Consider the following 26473-nt stretch of genomic DNA (forward strand, 5'->3'; position numbering starts at 1 on the left):
ACAAACATACAATTGTAGGCATTCTATTACCAGTTTAGATTACCAATTAAACATTTTATTAGAAAGGATTTGTGTCTAATATAATGTGTTGTCATTCAAGAGTACAAGAAAAAAATTATCAATTATTTATTAATTCAGTTAAATCAAATAATCCCAGCAGCATTCATTTTGACAGTTATTTTATGTATAGGTTTTCCACACATTATACTGGCATCTTATTTTTTCTTCCCCCTTCAGGGCACTTATTCCTTCTTGTAATGTGGCCTCAAACCACAGTCATGTGTGTGAGTAAGGTGCAGGTGGATGGAAGCCCTTTCCTGTGTTTCTTCACTTGTGTTGCATTTTAAAGAGTCCTCAAAATAGCACCTGCCTCCACCAGCTGCCAACATCTGCTGCATTATGCTTAAACAGAAAACTGCAAAAACAAAATGCAAGAGCTATGCTCAAACATGTCTTTGTCCAGACCTGCTTCCTACCTTCACCTGCTGAGGAGTCATGAAAAATATTAAACACATTAATGCATGCGGACGCAGATCTACCCGCACGCAATCAGCTGAACTTTACTGGGAAGCAGGGAAGCGTATCTCTAATCCAAACATTCAGCATGCCTAATGAGTTTCACCCCGGTGCACCTCCACGTCCACGCTCCATCAGAATGATTGTTAACATTAGCCATTTAGCCACAAAGGGCCACAGTGCTCTGGCCTACAGAACATATCAGTAAAAAACAAGACACAAGCCATTGATATGGAACGGCTGCATTCTGAGATCGAGACTCGGTGCAATATTTATGAGATGTCATAACCCCGCAGTTGAGCCATGAAGCCATTATTTATTCACAGCAAATCAACTTCTCTCAGAATCAATAATGGAACACACACGCATACAGTCGTATGCACTGTAGATTTATATCATATACTGAGTAGAAAGCTAAAAGTGAAGATGTTAAAATGAGCAGATTCTGTTTCGAAAAAAAAGTGATATTTTAAAGTATAGATGCACCAAAATGAAAATGCAATTAACATGCATTGCTTTTTGCAGGCTTTCATTTAGTCTTACACTTTATTTCCAGCAATGAATAAAACAATCTAAAATATTTGTCTCTTCTTTCAAGGAAAAAGCTATTACAAAGCTATAATTTAAAAATACACAATGATAGACAACAGACATCCCAACAAAGCACAACAAGGCTTCTATAGTGTGTCCTGCTGCTGATACAGAATTTTATAAGACAATCACAATCACAACTACAAAACTCTGGAAGGGGCTTTTAATTTGAAACAGTGGGTGAAGACAGGAGCCAGCCTCGCTGGTTCACATTAGCCACAATTCTTACATACACAACAGCCAGCCTCACTGGAGTGCTATGATGCTAACGAACATCAGCTGACCTTGGGCAGGTAGAAGCAGATAAGCTATGATGATTAAAGCTGGGCCTGCAGTTGCTGCTAGATTAGTATTTCATGAAATGTAACAAAACTGCACTTTTAAAATTATGTAGGTGGCTTTTAATTTGAAACGACAGACAAAGACACAGCAGTAAGCCTTGCTGAAGCACCTTAGCTGCAATCCTTAAAGCAGCTGGCCATGGCAGAATTGTGGTGGTTTATCTGTGATACTAACAGTTTTTCTGAGCTGGAACACTCGCTGATAGTTGACGACAGGTCACGCGGGCCTGTGGCTATAGGGAACCTCCTTGTTTGTTAGTAAAGTTATAAAGTTAACTGACATTTTTTTGGCTTGGAATCCAGTTGTGCAGCCACTACTGAAAAAATCCTTAAAGGTCACCTTCCGTCGTTTTTTCTTTTATTTTAAAATGTCTAGTTGTGGTCTCTAGTATGAATGAATGACGTGAGCCGTTTTTGTAAAAAAAAAAGTGCTCAGGTGTCTCTGTATAGCTCTTTTTTAATGGACTGTTTTGGGGGTGTGTCCAAAATGACCGGATTCCAGCTTTGCTCATGAATATTCATACATGCAAACAGCATGCAAATATCTCTCCTCTGATTGGCTAGGAGCACTGCGACGCCCCTCCACCGCTCTGCCGCTCACTGCCTCCCACCTCCTAACTGATGAGCGGTGATGTTGCGTCGGTTCAGCTCCGCCTCTGGGAGTTTCTCGAGCCAAGGTGGGCTGGTCTGTGAGTTTCTGCCTACGTAGGCAGAAAGATCATTCAAAATTCACCCGTTTTTCGGAGGGGGGGAGGGGGGATTTCTTTGCTTAGCTCCTGCAGACAATGGGGGCTGCAAAACAGTTTAATGTGCAGGTGTACACATTCAACTCGGAGAGACCTACTGTATTCCACAAAAAACAAGAAAAATCGGATTTTCGCGGAAGGTGACCTTTAAGGAAGACACAAAATTTTTACTTAGTAAAATAAATTAGCCATAAATAATTTCAGTGCATTCCTACTTTAATGCACTTGCATGCTTCGGCAGTACAATGCCCATCAAGATACAGGGCTTTGATTCATTATTAATTATACTGTCACACTCTAAGCAAGGTGATGTACAGTGCTGGTATCTAGTGGGTTCGGGTTCAAACACAACAGTAAATGAATGTCACCACTCTTTACACGTAAAACGAATTGTTTGGCAAATCAAGCTTAGTGGTAAGACAATGGGATATCAAGATTATTTTGCACACCCATTCAGGCCATAATTTCACAGGTGCAATTGCTTAAAATAAAAAAATAAAAAATAAAATGGTCTAAAATGGGAAGAAAAACTCTGTACTCATGTCAGAAACATCCTTCAGTGACAAATAGTCCAGCTTATAGCCAAAGAGCCTGGCCCCCCACCACCCCTCCAATCTGTACCATCTCATTGGTGAACAGACTGGGTTGTGCTGCTGGGGCTTCTTTTCACCGGCGATGGAGGAATGTTAATGGGGCCCTTCGTGCGGTCTGCTGTCCCTGACACCACACATACATCACTTACGGAGTCGCAGCCCGCCTGCCGCACATCACTCCAGCCCGTGGCACGGAACATGGAGTCTGTTTGGAGCGCGGGGGCCGCCTGGGTTACACCTGAGAGGGCAGGCTGAGGGGATGTAGCCACCCTGGAAATGGGGCATTTTTGCGAGTGGCGGTGCATGACCACCAGAGAATGTGTTTGTCTGGATGTCCCCACCACCCCCTTGCCTGGCTTACAAAATGGATGGGAGCTAAGAGAGGGGAGTGGGGGTAAACAGACCCTCTTCAATTGCTTTTGAGCCTGTGAAAGTGGCTTAGCAGTAGTCAAAGCAAAAGCGCCTTTGAACTCGCAGTGTGTTTCTTGCCAGCTGTGGGGCACGGTGGATGTCTGGTGCTTAAAAGCACTGCTGAAGTCTCAAGGGGGGAAAAAAGAGAAGGATACATAGCTGTACAAACATCTCTTTGAAAAAAGAAAACTGGTGATTTCTAAAAAAAAGTATAGATTTTATAATTTTTAGATCCACTAAAGACATAGAACAACTTGTTGTGCTATAATAGTGTCTAATAAAATGGACAGTGAGTGGACACAGTTTTTAAAAATTCCCACAGCAACAACATGCACCAGCACCACATCAACATCACTGCAATGCTGAGAATGACCCACCACTTAAATAATAGCTTCTCTGTGATGGTCCTGTAGGGTCCTGATCATTAAAGGACAAGGTGATAGGAGGTTATGGATTAAGTATGTAGATTAAAAGAAATACTACAGTAATGCATAGTATACTGTGTGCGCTCCTGTGCGATCTGTGGGTCTGAAAAAATCAATAATGCAGTATAGAAACAAGAAGGCAGTCAAAATGTTATGCTGGACCAGTGTATGTGCACATTTTTAAAAAAATTAATGGAAAGTGACTATATATAAGAATTGCACTGTTCTCATTTTCCATGATCCATCAACTCAAGGCAGTTTATATCTGTACAGTATGTATTAATCTAGATTAATATTATATTTGATTATTGACTTCTGGGGAATACTGGTGGAAAAGCCTGTATAGACCCCGAGAGAGATGAGCTCTCATCAATTTTACCAAGGTCTTACACCTTAATTAGCTTGTTAGAGCTTTGGGTTATTCAAACCCATCATCTAGAAAAGGTCAGGTGATTCAAATTTAAAGTCTTTATGAATTTTAAAGCTTTATAAATCTAGCTCCTAAACACTTGTCCCAAGAAATAAGTTTCAGCTGCATATTCATGTTTTAGAATGGCCCAATCAAAGGATCTGTGGCTGGCCTTGAAAACTTCTGTTCACAGACACTCTGCTTCTAATCTGACTAAGCTTGAGCTATTTTGCAAAAAAGAAGAAAAACAGTTTAGCCTCTAGATGCGCCAAGCTGGTCGAGACAAAAACCCCAAAAGACCTGCAGCTGTAATTGCAATGAAAGGTCGTCCTACACAGTATTGACTCAGGGGGGTTGAATACAATGGCATACCACACTTTTCAGATTTTTAATGGTAAAAAATGTGAACACATTTAAGAGATATACTTTGTACTGTTTACACATTATGTATATACTGCATTAGTATTATAAGTAGTTTGATTTTGAAGATTGAGTATCTGCAAGGAATGTAATTCTTTGGCCCATAACACATCAAATGAGGAGTAAAAGCCAGGTAACAAGCCTGTTCTGCACTGTTGGAGCGGACGTCCTTGTGTTGTGGATGTTCGATCATCAGAGACGCTGCCACTGATCTCTCTTACCCTCACTGCAGTATTCATATGTACATTAAGCATTAAGCCCTACTGTTTCTAGCCTGAACAGCTGACATTAAACATCAGAAGTAGGGGATAGCTTGGTGGTGGTGCAGGGAAGCAATAATACTGGGTGCTTAGCAAGTTTAAATACTGACACAGCTCAAGGACACCATTTCCCCAGAAAAATGTAATTGGTTTTCCACTTCACGGGGGCACGGGTCTTTCCTTATTCCATCCAGCACATTTCCTCTCTGTGCCTAGTCACTAATTTTTGCTTTACAGTGGATCCCAACCTCAAAGAGACTGAATTATGTGGCATCTCATTAGTATGCTGTTTAGGAAGCACAGCATCTTTTAGTTTTTTTATTAGTATGCCTTACTTTTCAAATCCTTTTGACTTAAGCTCTAATTAAAATGATAGTCTGGAGGTTTTGGGGATTTAGGGTATTAGAGAGCTCTCTAGTCTAACTGCACCAAGCATGCAGATGTGTACTTTTAAAACGTGTGTTGTGGTGTGGTCCTAATTCAAAGTGAACAAATCTGATCACAATTAAGTTTATATTTAGTAAGATTGAAGTATTCAGAGAGAGCTCAGTCAAAACTTTAGAGGATTATTCGTAGCATAACTATTACATTTAGGTTTTTAAATCATTTTAATGCAGATCCATTCCAGCTATGATGATCATGTGGGGATATCATACGGGTGGGCTAGGTGGGTTCCAGGTAGACATGGACTTGTACTGGGTTTGTACTTGCTTTGCTACTGGGACCATCACTACAATCCAACTTGTGAATGAGCAAGTTGAAGACTGAGCTTGTTGTGCTGATATCTCCATTTTAGCAGTACCTCTTGTATCAATACCATTAGCAGCACTGAGATTAATTGGGTATCCAGCAAATGCTGCCAGATTCTCATTCAGAGGCTGTGCATGAAGACATGCGACATGGGCAGAAAAAACAATGTATTCTTCCTAAGCAGGAATACTACTGTCATCGATTAACTAATTAACCCCCATGTGTAGGCCAACTCTTTATTACTATAACAATTCCCTAAAGCTAATCACTTTTATATAGGCCCTACTATAGAGCCCTGAGGCACACAACAATGCCTAAATAGTAAAATGAATAAAAATATACTGCACAGGTAGTTTATCTTTAGGACTTATAATAGAAAAAGTATTATGCTATAAATGTTTAGGCATAATAAGTGCAAAAGTCTTTTTTTTCTAAATTTTTTTTTTTTTTTTAGCAAAATGAGTATTAGATTTTTTAATAGCTACTGCCAGCTAAACAATATGTTGAAACCCAGCAGCAGGCTTACTACTTATAGATGTCACTCCAAATTAGGAAAAAAAAACAGCTATTCGTGGCGCTGTCCTCTTTTTTTGTATTTTTTGAATTGAGGCTTGGAAATCCATTCCAAATTTGTGGTCCTCCTGATCTTCATTCATTGCTTTTGTCACGCAAAGCGACATCTTATTTTCGCCAAAATGGAAATGCGCCATTCTGTCGAAAATGACCTTAATTTGTCTTCCTTTTGCCTTTACAATGTTGTCACAGAAAATTGCACGCCATTTCATAGACGGGGGAAGGGAAGTGCAGTGTGTGCAGAAATAGACAGATCTATTGTGCGGTTTATTCGTTTTAGATTACTTCAGGTGCAGATATTCACCTCCATTCACAGTCCAAAGCAACAGCCCATCAAAGCATTACTAGGACTGTATTGTTCAATACACAAGCCGTAGTCAGTGTGCACTAAACCATGAATAATGCATTTAGCTGAATATTATGCTCATTTATAAGATAAAACGGCTCAGGGGGGGAAATGGCAAAAGAAAACAATCTGGCTGTGTGGTATTTGTTTTCGCTCAACGTGCCACGAAAACCATATCAAGTTTTCTTAATTCATAAATTATACAAGCTCAACTGAATATTAAAGTACAAATGTCATATGAAAAGTATAGGCTGAACAAATTTCACTGCTCTGAAGGCATATAAAATGGTCCCTTGAACAGTTAATAAAATTCCCTGCATGTTGATTGAGAATCCAAAGAAATTTCTTTGCATTGTGTCCTGGCTCTGTAGGCTTATTAAATCTGCGGCAGCTAATGCTTGGCAGTGTTGCGCCGAGTAATTCTGGCTGCAATCCCTCACATCTACAAAAGGTTTGTCAATAGAACTTGTCCATTCTAAATTCAAAGCCAAGCCAAGAATATTGCATACAACAAAACCACATCACTCATTTTCTATAAAGCAAAAACAGCAGAAATCAGAAAATCATTAAATCAGCACTGCTGTGCCAATTAACAACTTCTCACAAAAACTCTTTCCTCAAAGGGCTTTCCTCACCATGCTTCCCCCACAGGAACTCCCCCTATGAGATTAACTGTAAGGTGCTAAGATAAGAACAATGCTATATATATATAAAAAAAAAAGACTGCACATGACAAGCAGCACATGCTCCAGAGGAAATGAGGAAAATCTCAAATTTAGTCATTGGACAGCTGGAGAAGCAAAAGAGCAATTGTGCACAAAAGACAGAAGAAGGATTTCTGCACTCAGTATGTGAGCACTTGACTCTCGTGAGACAGCTGATTATATTCAAATGGGTCCCCAACAGGACAGGCATTCTCAGGTAAGAATGTGAATTTCATTAGCTTCTCCCTGATTGAGAAGCAATTGGGAATAAACATTCGCTCAGAGAGCAAGAGGAGGAGTGAAATTGAGGGCTCAGTTTGGGAGCGCAATTTTCTTGTTAAATGTACCATGCACGCTAAAAACAGTGCGTTCTCCAGAATTCCGTAATTAAGGACACAAAGGAGGGGTGCCAAATGATTTCCAGCATCATCATTATGAGTATGAGAGCTCGTCTGTGTCTGAGTGACCTTCATTATTTTAGAATTATTGAAGGACAAAGAGAGAAAGGCACATCAGTACAACAGAAAGGATTACTGAATAGTATGCAAGCTGGCACGAAAGGCTCCATATACAGTACAAGAGTGCATGTGAGGTAACATATTGATTTACACCCATTAATAACAATAGTTGCAAACAGAAGAAAGTGCGATTCAATGCTATTCAGAAGGAAGATAAAGGATACTATGAATAATAAGTTCTTAACAATTTTAACTGATATGTGCAATATTTATTGCACTACACATGCAGAGATGGTCAGACACTTGTCCAGAAGGCCTTGTCTTACTTTCTCGGGTGCAATTTCATATTATAGGTTTGTGTTACTAAGGTCCTGCAATAAGATGGCCCTATTTCTTCTGAACACACACTCCAGTATGTTATTCCAACAGAACAGTGCTCGATGTTCACATTCTTTATTAACTCTATTCCTATATATTATTTCTGCATACGCATTTCAATAATCATTTCCCATATTGCCCAAGTCTGGGATGAGTTTTTCAATTACAGTATATCACCCAGCAATAGATACTAGTTAAAGTTACCTTATCTGCGTCCACCTTGCCTCTAATGAACTCAGACCTCCAGAACTGCAGCGCCTGCTCCAAGGTAAGGCCGATGCCCTTGAGGAAGAGGCCGTACTGCATGCGGCCACCGTGGCGCAGATGGTGGTTCTCTCTTAAGGACTTGTGGAGCTGCCTCATGCACAGAGGGAAGGACTTCGCTGAGAGCTGACAGAGGAAGAGATAGAAGAAAGAAGGGAGAGATGCATGTTATTACTGGTAATGCATACCATGTTTACACAGGTCATTCAGAACTGTACAAGCCCAAGTACATTTAGCCATTTTAAATGATAGCACTAATGCTATTGAACAAATAAAAGAAAATCACAATTTTTTTTGGATGCACAAAGAAATACACCCCAAAAATATATTTTATAATATTACAAAAATAACAGAGAGGGAAACTGCTAGGTAACATCTGTGTAACATCTAGCCTCGATTAAGTGTTAAAACCTATGATAGTGTCGCCTTTTCATTTACCTTTTGCTTGTATAAGAGAGGACCTGTGTGTAACACACTAATAAAATACAATATTTTATTATTTCTTTTTCATAAATACACTACATAGAAAAAAAAATTGGGACATCTACCATGTTCTTTTATTACTCAAATCTAATGGTATATCCTGCTAATGTTGGTGTAACTGTCCTTACAGTCCAGGAAATGGTTTCTACTAGACTTTAAAGCGTCTGTAAATATCTGACAGCATCTGACAGGAATAAAGAAGTCATGATGCTGGATGAACATCATCACCACCAATAGTATTAGATAGAGCACCATCATTCCAGAGAACTCCACAGTTCAATGCTGAGAGGCTTTATACCCAACCAACTTCCACGGTCATCTGCTGCAGAAAGTCCTATTATCTCCAGGGACTAAAGAAAAACAATGTCAATGTGCACCATAGAAAGAATAAAGCCTATTAAATTAAATATAATCATTTCAATAACCAATACAGTCACACAGTTTGAACACCAAAATCTGAAAACCACCCACTTTAGTAAATTCACAACATGCACCACCCCCTCCTACTGGCTCGGGTCTCATTAGCAGATTACACACCAACACAAACCCAGTCAAGTTAAAGTCAGTGAAGAAAAAAAAAAAAGTAAAAAACTATCAACCTTCCCTTTTTTAAAGAAGCAGCTCAATCAATCATAAGGCTGAAAGAGAGACTCAAGTGTGTCTGGCTGTTTAGGTGCGACAGTGACAGAAAGACACACTGAGATGGAACAAGACATGGAACAGCTCTGCACGCAGTGGAAGCGCTGCTCTTTTCTACAGCTTGGTTTTACTCAAAAAAAGTGCTATTTTTCAAGGGAGTTCTTATATTAAGAGTAGTCAACTCAAAGACTCCACTTCAATGTGCCTAAATACAAGTAAAACTGAAGGACAAAATTTGCATGAGCTGACAGGCCACTTGATTTGAACAATAATCACTTAGAAGACGGCATGAGACAACACATACAGAGACAGCGCATGAAGTTCCACTCAATGCCTGTGTGCTTATTAGGGGTGCGACAATATCATGTCAATGTCACGTCAAATATCGATATTTTTATTGACGTAAAGGCACTCTACACTGTCTAAGACTCTCTAAAAATTTTAAGCAAAATATTGTGTGTACACAATATAAAACAATGAACATGGCTCATCATTTTAAAGAAGAAAGATGCCTACAAGTTTAGGTTATGTCAATGGACTTCCACTTGCCACATTTTTGGTGTAGGAGTCAAACATGTTAATACACGTTTCATGTCCCATATAAATTTAGCATATTCTACCGAGTACTCACTGGATCAATCTGCTCCAAGGAAATCTTCCCAATGTTTTTCTGGATGCTGTAATCTTGGCCCACGTAGGCATGGCTGCAACACAGAACAAATCAAAACAGCTGAGAGAGAGGAAATGGCTTTACAGCATTACAGCTTATACATTATCAAATGTATAAGTTTGTGGACAAGCTTTTAACGAATGCGGTTAGTTATGTTAAGTTGCACCCATGATACAGATGTGCAAATGTACATATGTAGCTTTTTTTAACACTTGTGGATAAGTACAGCCAACAGAATAAGACCAAATGGGTATAAAGCCCCAAAGCATTGAACTGTGGAGCACTGGAGAAGTGGAACTAACTGTGATCCTTCAACATTATGACCTCACGAACGCTTTTGCTGCTAAATGAAATTAGATCCTCACAGCAACCTAGTAGAAAGTATTCCCGGGACCGCAGAGACAGTCACTCCAACAAAAGCAGGATAAACTCTCATTAAAACAATTGATTTCAGAAGAAATAATGATTTAACAGGTGTCCCAATAGTTATTTTGTCCATATAGCGTAACTACATTTTTTTTTTTCATGGTAGCATCTAACATCTTACAGCATCTAGCATCATGGTAACAGCTCCAACTCATTTTAAGAAGAAAGAAACTTTCTTCTGAAAATGAATCTTTATTACACAGATCTGACCCAGCTGTCACAGATCCGCTGTGAGAGTGCTGCAGGAATCCATTTTTAGACTCTCACTTTGAAGCATTTGACAAGTCTAGCAATTCAAACCCAGGAAATAGGAATTCTCTATCTTGGTAAACACAGCAGTTTAAAAACGCTTTTCACTTAGACTATCAATGAAGATCAATCAATCCAACATGAAAATACGACTTTCAGCTGCAAAATTCCCCTTAAAATGAAAGACAAATGACACATTCACATGCTCAACCACAGCACTTGGGAGTGTAAGTACACACCATAATCACTGCCTGACATTCACTAGAGACAAACAAGTGGTTTCAAATCCCAATCAGGAACTGCAGAAACACTGTCCCAGTCAACACAAGCCAAGCTTTTTTATTTACCATCACCACCATTAAATTATATGTTGCGGGCTTTCATGGCTGCAGTCTGATAAGGAAATAACAGCAATAAGAGAATAAGAAAGATTCAAAAACAAGCACTGTAAATAATATATACTAACATCTGATAACACAGTTTATAGTGCAGCCACAGTTAATCCATGCTCACACTCCGAGTTAGATGTATAGTAGTACAAATATATAAAAAAATAAACACCAGTGTCAATATTTTATTATACAGAGTTTATTATATTGTTGATATTATATTGTTTGTTATTGATATTATATTGTTTGTGGTGGGCAAAATAAGCCAAAATGTTAATATATTTCAAGGTACACCTGCCACAGGAAATAGTGTGACTTAAAATACTCATTTAAGGTCACTTAATACATTGATAGTGTAATTGCAAAATAATGTAGGTAGCAAAGAAATCATTAGAATTATATATGTTCAACATGTTTAAATAAATGTAACCACTGTTTCAAAAACACTTGACATACTATTTACATTAATGGACTCTGTTGTCAGAAAAAAAAAATGAGGTCCATATAGGTCAACAAGTTAATAATGTGACAGGAATATTTTAGGGTAATTTTGCAATAACTATATGCTTAAAAATGAGACAACATACTGTTTTTTATCTAACTTCTAGAGTATGCTGTTTACATAATTTCTTAAATAATCAGACAAATGTAGAAATCTGACTAAGAAAGTACATATAAAACACACTCATTGAGAGACAGATACAAGTTTTTACAGCTCTGGAAAAAATAAGAGACCACTTCAGTTTCTGAATCAGTTTCTCTGATTTTTTTTTATGGGTATATGTTTGAGTAAAATGAACATTGTTATTTTATTTTATAAACTATAGACAACATTTCTCCAAAATTTCAAATAAAAATATCGTCATTTAGAGCATTTATTTGCAGAAAATTAGGTTTTCAATTTGTTAAAAAACAAAGAAAATAATTTTTAAGTGGTTCATTATTTTTTTCCAGAGCTGTACATCAACCCCCCAAGTTCCAATCTGTGATTAGATGTATAGTCAGTTTCACAGAATAGATGCAGTCATGTACATCAGAGTTTCCCTCCTAGGGTTGTGTTCCCCAGTGATCAGCTTTCCTCATATTCAACCTTTCCTATTATTTGATCTTCTATTGGGACCTCTGCCAAGCTAACCTCTGAAACCCACCCCATTCAGTCTCAATTGAGATTCTGCATGATACAGCTTACTCTGAGCGTGTAAGCGTTCCACTCCCTCCAGACTGTGGGCGATATTATGAAAGAGTATGTCCTTGCCAGCGAACTGTTCAGAGTGCAGTCGGGTATTGAATCCACAGCTGGGCACGTCCTCGTACTGCTCAGGGTCACACCGGCCCTCGCAGCGGTCTTATCTAGCCAGACCAGTGATGACACACAGCAAAAGTACCTTAGAGCAAGAAATCACTGCCACAACCGCTGCCTCTGTGCTCTCAACAGACACATCCAATTAAAGCGCCACCATTCAGGGGCTATCTGAAGGCAAATGAAATGGCTGCAGGCTGTGGTGCCAGTCATGCATGCCGCCATTGTTCCTTTCTCTACTAAAAAGAGGATGGACAAAACACACTTGTCCGTGGACGACGTGAAAGCGGACGGGCAGAGGAAGGCAAATTAGCTCCGGGCTGGGCTTTAATATACACCTGCATCTGCTCTGGGCCAGGACCACTCTGCACACGCGCATTTACATGTGTAGAGCCCAGGATGAATCACAGACATTGTGTGGAGGTCATGCTTAGTTGTAACAGAATATGACAGTATGAAAAAACAAAGGACAACAAAAAAGCAAGAGAAAGCAACAGACAAGAAAATGTCATCACTGCATACATAAATTTATATGAAAGAAGTTTACCCAATCACTTCTGATCTTTCACAATATTACTGAATGCTGCTTCAATCGTTCGTATTTTTACTCACCAGCAACTGTTACATATCAATTATAATCATTTGATTTTAGCTATTTATATTATTACAAATAGAAATCACTATTCATTTCCACAAAACAAAAAAAAAAACAAATCTAGATTTAACCATCAACTCTTCTTTCACTTTTTTGTAACTTGCTACAATAAAATAAGATACAATAAAAGGACTTAAATAAAATGTACCATCCACTGTTAATAGCAATCACAGTTATTTTGTATGAACAGAATTTCACCACTGTGTGCCTCTTAATACACACTGCCTGGTCAAACAAAAAAAAAAATAATAGTTAAAAGTTTCAGCTAGCAACAAGTTATTTAACCTTAACTGATGCAGTGAGTGGCTTCTCATTTGTTAAACAACCATGTGGAAAGATGTTCTGGAAAGATGTTCTAGAAAGATGTTAATTTGTTTCAGAAGGGTGATGGCATGCGTCATGCAGAGAAAACATCTAAGAAGTTAAAACTAACAAAATTGTGTTAAAAAAAATTGCATTAAAAAAATGGAAGGATGGGGAAACATCATCTTTGAGGAAGGAATGCGGTCTTCTTGAATGATGGTGACTGGTGATCAGTGAAAAACGTTAAAATCAAATCATAGACAAACAAAACACTAGACCTCAGTGATATGATTAATAGTGAAAGTAAGAGCATCTCTACATGCAAAAGGCAAAGGGAACTTGGGGGATAGGGTCTAAACAGCTAAAAATTAATTTAATTTGCTAAGAGTCTAGATTTACCCTGTACCAGAGTGATGGAAGTATCAGAGGTAAGAAAAGAGGCAGCTTAAGTGATGCAGGTGCAGTGGTCTGATCTGGGGTTGATGCTGCAGTTGGTCTGCAGTTCTAGGTTCAGCAACAGTATGTGCTGAAAGAATGAGGTCAGCTGATTACCTGAATATACTGAATATAGACCAGGTTATTCCATCAATGGATTTTTTTTTCTTCCCTGATGGCACAAACATATTCCAAGATGACAAAACCAGGATTCATGGGGCTCAAATTGTGAAAGAATGCAGACACCATTTTCACACATGGATTGACCACCACCTGAGCCCCATTGAGAATGTTTGAGATGTGCTGGAGAAGACTTTGCACAGCAGTCCAAATCTCCCATTTTCAATACAAGTTATTATCAATATCATTATCCATACTAAACTTTCTCTGGGTGTGATTGGTTTGTATAAAACAGATTTTGGGAATTCTGTACCTACACCGTTGCCTTCATAAAAGCATATTTTATAAATTTAGAGAGAAATTCATTAAAATAAATGTAGTTTCTGTATAGCACAAAAACATAGTCTTTGGCATATCCAAGGTTGCTTTAAAACTGCGGCAAAAAAAAACTCTAGCCGAGAGTAGTGTTTGAAAGGGAGTGGAAGTGCTCTGAGATTAGATGTTGGGTTCAGTGCCAAGCTTTAACACTCGAGGTGAACGAGAAGTGTGCAGGAGTTAAGTGATGTAGGTAAAGGCGTTCCAGAGAGGGGCAGCAACACTAAATGACCTGCCACCACCAGGAGTGGACAGCTAGAAGACCAGAAACCTTACCAACTTATGGATGAAGCAGTTTACAGAGATAAGTAGGTGTGAGGCCATGCAGGGCTTTGAAGGTTAGCAGCAGAATTCTGTAATGGACATGTTCCATTACCAGTGAAGGATGGGATGGTGGACTAGTGATGTGAGCATACCTGGTCCTGGAGACTCCCTGCCTTGCAAATTTAATGCTTTTGCTTCTCACAATATGCCAGATCCATCTATTTTTAGAGTGTCAGGAGTTAAAGCATGGAAATCACCAAAATATGCAGGGCAGGGTTCCTGCCAGGACCAGGGTTAAGAAACGGTGCTCTAGCTGAAGAATGTTTGCAGTAGTCTTCGCCTACATAGATGTCATGAAAGCTACTACATGAATATCTTCAGAGGTTAGCAAAAGGCAGAGATGAACAATATTGCATAGATGAAAACATGCAGACAAACAGTCAAGTATTTAATGTTGGTTCAAAGGAAAAAGAGAGTCTTAAAAAGGACACCGAGGTTTTGCATATTGGTGAAAGGCCAGACCGAAATATCAAGAATGAATACGAAAACGAAACCTTGGTATATAATCCTTTCAATAATGACATTAACCCTGTAAACACAATTACATTTTCTCTCACAATGTATTGACATGACTACTGCAATAAATAGATGCTAAGATAAAACTAATGACTACACCAGTTAATTCACAAAAATTGCCTTTCTACCTCTCTATTTTCATTTTAGTAATGTATAATTGCTTTTGACAGAAGAAAAGGTTACCCATGGGATTATTTGTTCCTCCTTAAGTTCCTTGTGCCAGCTTTGAGGCTTGAGTTTCCCTGCCACAGTCATCTCTGGCTTGCACACATTATGTTTTGTGTTATTTGTTTCATTTCTTTATTGATCTATTTGAATATTATTAAAACACTGCTTCACAAAATCAGGTTCTAAAAAGCCCAATACAAATAAATCTGACTTGACTTTGTATAGCCCTTTTAGCACCCGTTCTGTAGTTCTGTGTTGTTGATCTAAGGTTTAAAGCTTGCCTATAATTGACATCAAGGTTAAGAATAATGACAGAGCTGCCAGATAGTTTGCTACCATTCTAATTATTTGTGTTGTAATTATTATAGTTGTGGATACCTAAAATGTAGTTCTTCCATTTAATGGGAGTGTTTGTAAGTTATATGAGAGTGGTTATATTTAAATTGCTCCAAACAAACAAACTAGGGACGGAATAAATATTTGGCAATCAACACATGAATCAAAAAAATGTAAAATGTAAAAAAGAAAAAAAGAAAAAAAAGAACAAATAAGTAAATAAATAATATATACAGAACAAAGAAATTTACTTTAAGACCTATTTCAGAGTTTACTCCCCAGACAGCTCTGCTGTATATAGACCAGAGAAGCCAGCAAAAAGCAGGCAAATTGCAGGTTTAATTTCATTTCTACACCCTACTCACACTGTTTTCCAGATAAAATATATGAGCTGTACAGGGCTAGGATAGTAAAGCTAGATGCGTTACTTTAGACTCAGCATTTTCTTGTTGGATAATTTCTCATGTGACTAGTAGCACAACTAAAGTAAATTCATAACTAAAATAGCCTGCCTGAAGCAAATGTATTCAGCTTTGTTAGTTTCTCTGCTAAAATGCAGACAAAAAAAGGGTTAAGTACATTTTTGTAATTATCTTAATGGGGAAAGATGGCAAATTTAATGAAAACATGTGTTCTGTTTAATTTTCAGTTTCAGACAAGAAAAAAATAAATTCGCTATATCCCTAAAACGAAGTCTGAAGTGCCTAGAAATCCCCCAGCTGGCACTTAGGGTCAAATGTGAAAGCCAGTGAACTCACAATTTAACCACAATGTCTTTGCAGCATCAGTGGGCAGAACATGTCCCAGAGAACATTCCCAATAGAGCTATGAGAAGCCAACCCTGCACGCAATGGTTGAAAAAGGCTCTGGAGCTGCTTTGTGCCTGTCAATAGAGATAGAAGTGCTTGCCAATCGAGGGTGTCTGCTCTATGATGCTGCGTGGGTGGTAGTTTGAAAAAGATGTGGCGATTGGCTTCTACATACTTCACAGAAAGTAAAAGTGTCAGACAGCAGTCTTCCAAATGGAAACTACTAACGTATAACATCAGAAGAAATTCAGAAGGAAAATGTAAATTAAAACAACAATAAATCCCAAGAGTACAAGGGTGATTGTTACTGCTTTCTTTAAATCATGCTTTGTGGAGTAATTTATGAGAAAATTAAAACTGAACTATGCGTTATCTGTCTCAGACACTGCACTTTCTGACTTCAGAAAGGTGACACTAATGACCACACTGAGATGATAAATAATGGAGCGCTGCAGCAGAGAAACTGAAAAACACCTCTAATGAAGGCAGTTACCTGAGGTGGTTGAGCAGAGGCTGGAGCCGTTCATCAGACTGTACCGCTGGTAAGGATCGTGCGGTCAGCTGTAAACACAAGAAAACATTGTAAAAAGGTTAGAGATTAAGCTCATTTTGTAAAACAAAAGCAAAGGTTTATATTGTTGGAAAAAAATATGTACGGAATGTTTGAATAGCACAACTTCATAACAATTTAGTAACAATGTCTACTTAAAAAAAGATACAAATGTTTTCTTGCAAACTCAATGAAAAACTTTGTTTCTCAATCAATTTCAAAATGACTCTGGCTTAATCAACTTTGTACAGGGGATGATATACTAGGGAATCCCTGTTTTTTTATAAGAATTAGTGCATCTGTTAACTGTAGTAAAACAAAGCCAGTGATGGAAAGATGGCACATGCTGGACAAGATTAAGTTACCAAGGCAGTGACAGATTGCGGCGTAGGCAGCAACATTTCCACTGCATCAAATAAGGGCTCTCAACAGCATGAAAACTTGTTTTTTTCCAACTCACACCTCACAACAACATGAACAAAACATTTATTAAAAAGAAAAATAGACTACAGTCTGCAGCAATGGCACATTTATATTGACACATGCTGGAAGAGCACATGCCATTTCTGAATTATTTATATTTCTGAAAACATTTGGTGCACCATTTGGCACAAACTAGCAAAGTACTTGAAATACCTACAGGATTCCACATCTGAACCCCCGCAGAAAGCTGATTCCCTTCTTAAGATCACACTCTAAAACATGGAAAATTCAGTAACCATATAAAACAATAAAGTGGCATGAGTCATTGCTGCTTTAATGAGTTGCTCTGTGTAACAGCAGAGAGAGGCACACACTGTTCACACACAGTCAGCAGGCAGAACCACTACTTAATGCTGCCATGTGGGTGATCTAAATAATTGGCAAGAAAGATGAATCAGACTGACTATATGAAGAAAAGTCACCTGATTATTCACTGTTTCATCTGAAAAAAAAATTAATAAAGAGTTTATTCTGTTTTTAATAAAATAACCTTTTTACTGTACAGGGAAAACTTTTTAGAGTATGAAGCATTATTGCTGTGAGGATATTATTGCATTTATTGGCAACATGAGCGTCTGAAAAGTTGGGATGTTGGATGATCACTACATTACCCCAACCTAAAATCCTGAACGTATTGGATAGAGCACAATCATTCCATAGAACACCATTCCACTGATCCATAGCTCAATGATTGGGGGCTTTATATCTGTCAAGCCCATGCTGGCCATTAGGCATGATGCCAAAGATTTCATGTTTATCACTTCCAAATTTAGGGTTCTATGAAAAGGAGATTTTATTGTTTGCACCAAATTTCATTTATTTATTTTATTTTTACAAGTTGAGGTCTTTAGTGAACCCATCATTAGGGGAGTCTACAAACATCTGGATGTAGTCTAGACAGGGTGTATGAAGATGCCACAGTCTGTTATCACTATAAGTCCAAAGTACATTACTTTATACACTGATATTCATACACCAGTCAAACCAGTGCTGCTAGTATTTCAGCCAGGTGTGCCAGTCTATTGATTAAGATAAAGTTTTTCACAGAAAGCAAAATATTTATATAGGCTTGGTAACTATTGTCAAATCTAATCAATGCATCTGGTTAAAAACTGGGATGTTGCAATCTAAAGTTTTAAAGCCCCCACAGCATTTTAGGAATCAAATCCAGGATTTGATTAGGCTTACTTAACGAAATTGAGCTCTGGAATGGCCATCAGTTGGTGAATTTACTAGAATGAGTCACTGTCATGTTACCTAGTCCACCTTTACCAGAGCTTCTTTTTTTACACAGAACAAGTAACCTAAAGCATTCCCTGACAGAATAAAGGCTGTTATAGCTGTTATAATTACAGACTGCCATGTCACATGGTCCAACTTCTGATATATCTTAATTCTATCATCTAATTTTAATTTCACAGATTTTTTTAGTTTAAAAAAAAAACAATGAATTTAATTAAAAAAATAGTTTAGTTGCATTACCTTTATCCCTTTGTACTGTTCAAATGAAGTTTAAATCTTACATTTACAAAAATATATACATATATTAAACGGACTGATGTGGCATAATCATTAAGCCATTGAATAAATATATCATTATGCACAAACAGCTATAATTAAAAATGAATTTCTATGAATATAGTTGCAATTGTTTGGTAATATCTACTTTGGTTTAAAATTCATGCAAATGCAAGCTTACAAATATTACTCCAACTAATGTTTTCAACATTTTCTAAAACATGTTGCCAATTTTGTTGTGTGAAAATAAAAGTGTTTGGGTTGGTGTTCATTTGTGTTTAATAGTAGGCCAATTAAAATTGGCTTCCTATGATATGCTAATAGCTGAAGCTCTGGCATGGTGCACGGAGCTTAGTCTGGGGGCAATTAGTTATTGATCCTTGTAACACTGCTGACACAAATTTTAGTCCCAGTGTTTATGCATATCCTCCTTAATGACCATTGTCCCTAAAACTTAATTTAAAAATACTTCCAGTATATTCCAGGGAAATATGAAGTTATTTATATTTTATGCAGCCAGTAGCCAGTTGTATTCTGGCTTTCTAACTGAGAAAGATGAATAATTATATATAAACCATTTCCATAGTATGTTTCTATGCATACATAATTATCCTCCTTTCACCCTGTCAGGACCACCACAGTGCAGGTATTATTTGGGTGGTGGGTTATTTTCTGCACTGCAGTGATGCTAGCATAATGCTTTTGTGTTAGCAGTTTGTTGCTGAACAGTTTGTGTTGGTCATACTGCAGTCCTTAATCGTCACATATGATGTAGGGGGTCTATTTTTAATCCAGCAGTGACACTGAGGTGTTAAAAACTCCAGCAACCCTGCTGCATCTGATTTATTCACAGCGGCACTAAACACACTAACACACCATAACCAAGCCATTCATTGATGTATTCCATTATTTGCTGTAAGAGCTAAATTGCAGAACCTCTAATCTCTAATGACGTAGTACTGAAATGTGTTAACAAGAGATATTTACCTTAGTTTTAAAATGGTGTCAAGGACAAACGCACACAAAGACACACACAACCCTTTTATCTGCTTGAATAGAGTTTCGATAGAGGTTAAAACAACACATTCAATGACAAAGAATCGCTGAAATAGGAACGCAGTCCGCGTCATTGACGTATTGACTAACAGATTGTCATCAGCCTGCTTTTCACCATCATGAACTTCTGTGGCCCTCAGAGCCACTGGAAAGCACTGAGCAAATACAAAAGCCTCCATTTCAGAGCAGAAACTGATCAATGTGGGATTACAAAACAGAGCAGATTCCTTCATGGTGTCTTTCTTTTCCTGATAATGAAATAAATCCCAATCCCCTTAAGATGAGCAACTGCCACCAAACTGGAAAAGCATTGTTGTACATCTACAATGATGGGGGAAGCATAAAAAAGGCTAATTTGTATATTTGCAATAGTCATGTGCCCATTACTCTTAAGCATTAAAATTCATATAACATGCAATATGACTGCTTTCAATTTGATAATTGTGTAATTTTATAAATTTTAAAAATGAAAAAGAGTGCTGCTCAGAGAGAAAACAGCCAGCATTATGAAGAGACAGTGCCCCCATTTGGCCAGAACAAAAACTACACAGGGCATAAAATAAGGGTCTTCAAAGTAAGGAGTCACATTAATACATATTTTGCATTATTGCAACTATATTCATTTGTTTGACAAATGTCTGTGCATGCTCCATGTTACAGCACTGCTCTGAAGTGTAGGCTATTCACTTTAAATGCAAACTGTTATAAACAGTTACCCTGACATCGACAGATTCACATAGGTGAAAACTGTCCACTAATAAAGGAAAAACCTTTGCACTGCACATTTTGTCCATCAGTCAAGCAAGAACCAGCCAAAGAAAGCAGGAGAATAAGTCCAGGCAGGAGAAGCTAATGAGTGCAGCCAGCCAGATGGTGATTCAAGTGTTGCGCAACATAAGACATTATGGCGTGATATGCTTGTCAGAAACCTAAACTCTCAGGCTGCCCTTCGACATGCTGCCAGGGGCCATGTGAGATGGTGAGCGGCTACTTTAGCTAATTGGCATCAGTGTGCTTGACTGGAAGCTAGATCCTTTCTCTGAGGAACTGATATGCACCCAAGATGCTGCTTGTTAACAGCAAGCCAACTGTTAAGTAATTAATGTCCCTAGAAATATGCTGGACACTGAAATGACAAATGAATGAAGCAAGTGAGAGTAAGAGACCTACGGCACACAAAATTTTACCAATGGACAATGCATAGACAGAGCCCCGTGCCCCGTTACTGTAAAACGCCGAATTTTGCACATTTTAATCAAACTGTGGAACATTTAACCACTACAACAGAAACTAAAAGAGAATATGTGATGAGACGTAAAGTACCAAACTTTGGACACACCTTCTAATACAATGTTTTTCTTTACTCATAAATATATTTTTATAGTAAAAAATAATAATAGATAAGGGATAAGCTGGGGCTTTACAGAATGAAGGAAAAGTAACTATCGTTCAGAACCTCCAAGAAATCCTTCAAGATACTGAGAAAACTATTTTCCTGCGATTTAAAAGACACTGAGATTAAAAAACCAAGAGTGTGCAGATCTGTCCTCAAAGCTAAATGTGGCCACTTACAAGAATCTAAAGCATAAAACATATTCTGGTTTGTAGACTAAAGATATTTTTGTTGACTAAATAATTCTGCATGTGTTCCTATGCAACTTTCATGTCTTCCATAATAAATTTACAACATAAAAAATTATAAAAAGAAAGAAAACACACTAAACAAGAAGAGGTGTGACCAAACTTTTGACTGGTACTGTATGTATGACAGTATGTCCTTAAAGCACTCCCATTGCAACTAAGGGTGTAAGAAAACATTATTATTATTAATATATATTTTTAGGAGTTTTTTCTCTTTGGTAACAGATGCTGTGAAGTATAATAGAGAACTGTATTTTGATATCGTCAGTATCATGAGGAAAAAAAGATACTGTATGCTGAAATGCCCTGTGATTCCCACCTCTAACCAATACTGTTACAAGTACTTTGAGGAACATTGTGGTTTTTCAATTTGAAACTGTGGAGGAACCTTCTTGTGGTGCTTTAAGGAACTTGTTTTGAAGGTTCCTCAAAGCACCTTAAGGTATGAAGATCCCCAAAATCAGCATAAACACTAAACAACATATGCTTTTCACAGACGTTACACACAAATTCTGAGCCAACTTCCCCCAAAGTGCTCTATACCTGCAGATTTGCTGATAGCTTATTGAACACAACCTTCCACGTTTCCAAAGACGGATAAGCAGATGCTGCGAAGAAGAATGACTGCTGTTGCGCTCCCAAATCCCCAGATATATCGAGTATTGGATTACCATGGTCTGGAAATCAGCGGCAAAGTCATCTTCCCCTTGTTGACAGAGACACCAGTGTCTCGATAAGCAATCAGTAATACCAAAATTGACTTGACAAGATTAACTGTCTGGAACCATGAAGGGGTATCTGTCCAACAAAGATATGGAAACGCATCTAGGGGGCAGAGGGAGATGCGAAAGCCACCACAACAAATCAGGAGATTGTGTTAGGGACTAAGGTTACTTGGATTCTTTATAAGAAGGTCACACACTGAACCTGCAACCTAATATTTTTGAACGGAGTTCAGGTAAAAGATAAAAACCTCTCTAGCTTTAATTTGCATATTTAAGTCTATTCATTATCCAAAGAAATATCATTTATAGACAATAATCCCCTTTTGGAAGAAATGATCCCCTTATGCATTAAGAAATACAAGTAAAAATAAAGCACATTATAGTCTTTTTTTTGTAAAAAAAAAAAAAAAACAATTAATTAATTAAATAAAAAATGTTCCATTATATGGTTGTTTTGGAAGGGCTATTTCATAGACAATGAAATAAAGCATCAATAATACATATGGTCATAAATCTACAAAGCATTTCATTTTATTATGTTACCAAAAGCAGTCACACATTTGCTTGTTAAAATATCTACTACCCTTATTATTGTACTATGTAGATTAATAAAGTTACAACAACAAAAAAAAGAGCTGCATCACGGTACAAAACTGTTTTCTTTTTTTTGGCCAAATTTTGCTGTGCCAGGTCTATCGGTTTGCCGCATGTCAACAAAGCTTACATTTTGGTACGCAGATGAGGCCCAAAAAATAAAATAAATAATGATAATTGTGTGGGTTGTGAGGGTTGCTCAGGTGTTGCCAAGCATTACTGTTCCTTGCTGGGTCATACTACTCTATTTGTATCATTATATTTTAAGCGTACCACAACATTTTTACCCAAATCCTTCCTACTGTAAAAACTTCCCCAATAGGTTTGCAACGGTATGAGATTTTCACGGTATGATAACCGTCTCAGAAAATACCGCGGTATCACGGTTATCACGGTATCACCCTTAAAGAAATTACAACAAAGGTTTTTTGTTCAATTAACTATTTATTGTAGAAACCTGGAACAATTATAATTTTAATGTCTCCTTAAAAAAAAAAAAGGTGTACACCATCAGGTGAAGGAAACCAGGTTTTTGCACTACTCTTAAGGGCATTAAGAGTGTATATAATATATATAAATATGTAAATATATATAATATATATATACACACATACACACACACGTTATACACATTACATGTACTCTAATAAGTAAAGATCCTGTATTTAAAATATTCAGTACAATTATTTAAGTTTAAATTATTTATTATCTGATAAACTGAGCCTGGGTCAGTGTCTGATCAACAACTGTTATAAACGTCCGTTTTACTGCCAAGTTGGTATATAACCAGATACTGCAGAAAGAGGGGATTTATTTCTGATATGATCCTCACAATAGAGATTTCTATTTTAAGGCTTTCACACCGAGTTTGGTTTTAACATATGAAAAACAGGCACGTCAGAATTAGAAAATGAACGCATGTAAATGAATGGCGTCTTTCACATCCAGTCCGGCCAGGACCTTTACACGGACACGTGAATCCATCGTAGCACGCACTTCACGCCTGTACCTGCGTGCCCAAATTTCGGATAACTCAGCGCTTTTGCGGGCGCTTACCGCATGGGTTGTGCACGACTACAAAGAGGTTTTATTTAGGTTCAGATTAAAATGATAAACTAAACACATACTTTGCGCTGCACAGCGGGGTGGTGTTCATGGAGATGGGAGAACAGGTTTGACGTATATGTTCACCTTTAGCTGTGACTTTATGGCCACATTGATCACAAATCGGATAACCATCCTCGGGTGCGTTCGGCGGGTATCCGAAATAGTCCCACACTGCTGATTTTAGTTTAGCCTTTTTTTAGGCGGACGGAGATTTGTTTAGTCTGATGCACTTTCTGCTGTTCTCACCGCTGTGTGCTGAGAAGCTGAGGCGGAGCAGAGTTGCGCATGCGCGGGTGAGTTTGTCCGCTGGCATGCGTTTTACCGGTAATAAGCAAACACACACGGTATGATAACCGTGCATTTTAATACCATGGTATACCGTGAAACCGGTTACCGCTGCAACCCTATTCCCCAATAAAATGAACAAACCTGAAAATGATACAGATTACAACCCCTGCAAAAGTACAATCTTTTCCCACTTAATAAAGAATCCCACCATTAACAACTGCCTAAAGCCATTCACTAGCTGACTTTATAAAAACACCAACTGTCTCGTTAGCATTACAGCAAAAAGTCATTAAATGCAAATGTGCTGCAGTTCAAGGACAGTAGCAGAAATGCTGCATTGGCATTAAAGCTTGGCAAAGCATGTAGGCACGCTGACTGCTTTAAACTGATCCATACTGAAAGAACCATTTACATTTCTTCACTGTGCATAAAAGTTTGAGTTCAACTTGGTTGAAGTTCTAAAACTTAGATGACTTTACCAAATGTTTATCAATGTATCTGCAAATACGGGGAAAATACAGATATTCTTACAACTTTTTAATACCACACATTTAAGATTGCAAAAAACAAAATTTTAAAAGTACACATCAATATTATGTTTTAAAACTTCACAGTAAGCTTGTGATTCCTGTTAGGGGTACGTGATATGGCCCTAAAATAATATCACAATATTTCAGGGATAAAAACAATCGCAGAAAGTTTCATACATTCAGTAGAAACAACAAATCTATACACATTTGTCTATATTGCAAACAGTAACCAAGACCCCGAATGTATGAAATAGTTAACAAAAACATGTTTTAGTTTAAAATTAATCAAGATTTTTTTTTCTTCATGATAACGTTTTCGTTAACACCAATACTAAAAGATTGAAGGATTCAAACTAGTGGTGCAGGAAAAAAAATAATTTCGAGCTCGAATCGCGATTCTAACATTGAACAATTCAGAATCGATTCTCATTTTCAAAAAATCTATTTTTTGGGGTGAAGCTACTGTCGCACGGAGCTCTTCAACTGTTAAAAAGCTCTGCAGGACAGTATGAGCTCCGCAGTACAGTTAAAAAGCTCTGCGCGACAGTATAGGCCCTTTTCCACCAGCATGGTGCCGGCGCCAGGTTCCCGAACGGTTCTTTGCGCTTCCACCGCAAAAAGCCTGTTCCGTTCTGGCCCCACAATCTTGCTGGTCTGGAACCAGCGAACCTGTGACGCGAGCAGCAAAAGGGCGGGTGATGAAGTGTCTCCGGGGCAAAGCTCACCTCCATTCACAGCTAAGAGCAGCAGAGGCAGTTGAATGAATGAAAATGAATCAACAGTGGTCCACCGAGGATAGCAGCACAAGTTTCAAGAGAAGCTTGGGTTCCGCCGCGTTGTTTTCAAATCGCATCCCCTGACTTCTGTTGACGCCCACATTCACTACGTAGTGAGTGACTCCTTAAAGCAGTGGAAACACGGCCGGTTCTTAAAAGGTTCGCAGGAACGGGCACCGGCACTTTGTTGGTGGAAAAGAGGTTTATGTGAGCTCTGCTGTACAGTTAAAAAGCTCTGCAGTACAGTATGTTGCAAAAAGATTTATTACAGTAAAGAACATAAGTTTATTGTTTTAAATGAATGTTCTATTTGTTTAAATTGTCCTTTCATCTTTTTATCTTCTCACATAATTTAAACAAAATTTATAGGCCATTTGAATTGAAAAATCATTCCAGAATCGAATCACCAGACACTGAGAGATTCACACGTCTAATTCAAACATCAGTTCAAACATGTGGAGACATCTACTGCACATTTTAGCATTTCTGTACCATCAATCCCACTCACTCTTACAATAGTTACTCCTAATACAATAAAAAACACTAACAATTTTTTTTCACCAGAAGAGGACAATAATTAGGTGCCTAATAGCCTCCCAATATTATACATAGTGATCAGGCTGAAGAGAACTTCAAAATGCTGTCACAACACTAAAGATGAAGCCTTTAATATTTAAACATTAGTGCCTCTACCTCCAATAATTACAGCTCTGAAATATTCAAGAGCTTTATTAGCTCAGGCTTTTGTGAGCAAGAGAGGGAAAAAATAGAGGAAATTGAAGTGACAACAGCGTTTTATAAGTGGGTGGTTGACAGGCAGAGA

General features: G+C 37.9%; 1 protein-coding gene across 3 annotated transcripts in view; it reads right to left on the reverse strand.

The window, feature by feature from the left end:
- The window catches only part of prim2 (DNA primase subunit 2), a 58994-nt gene that overhangs the window by 20275 nt on the left and 12246 nt on the right, over positions 1-26473 (reverse strand). For all 3 annotated transcript variants that reach the window (XM_049481638.1, XM_049481639.1, XM_049481637.1), the window contains exons 8-10: positions 16876-16943; positions 9939-10011; positions 8126-8311 (exon numbers count right to left, since the gene is read on the reverse strand). In XM_049481638.1, coding sequence (XP_049337595.1) covers positions 8126-8311; positions 9939-10011; positions 16876-16943 — 327 coding nt within the window. The remainder of the gene's footprint in view (positions 1-8125; positions 8312-9938; positions 10012-16875; positions 16944-26473) is intronic.

Source organism: Astyanax mexicanus, chromosome 7, assembly GCF_023375975.1.
Source record: "Astyanax mexicanus isolate ESR-SI-001 chromosome 7, AstMex3_surface, whole genome shotgun sequence".
Classification (NCBI taxonomy): domain Eukaryota; kingdom Metazoa; phylum Chordata; class Actinopteri; order Characiformes; family Acestrorhamphidae; genus Astyanax; species Astyanax mexicanus.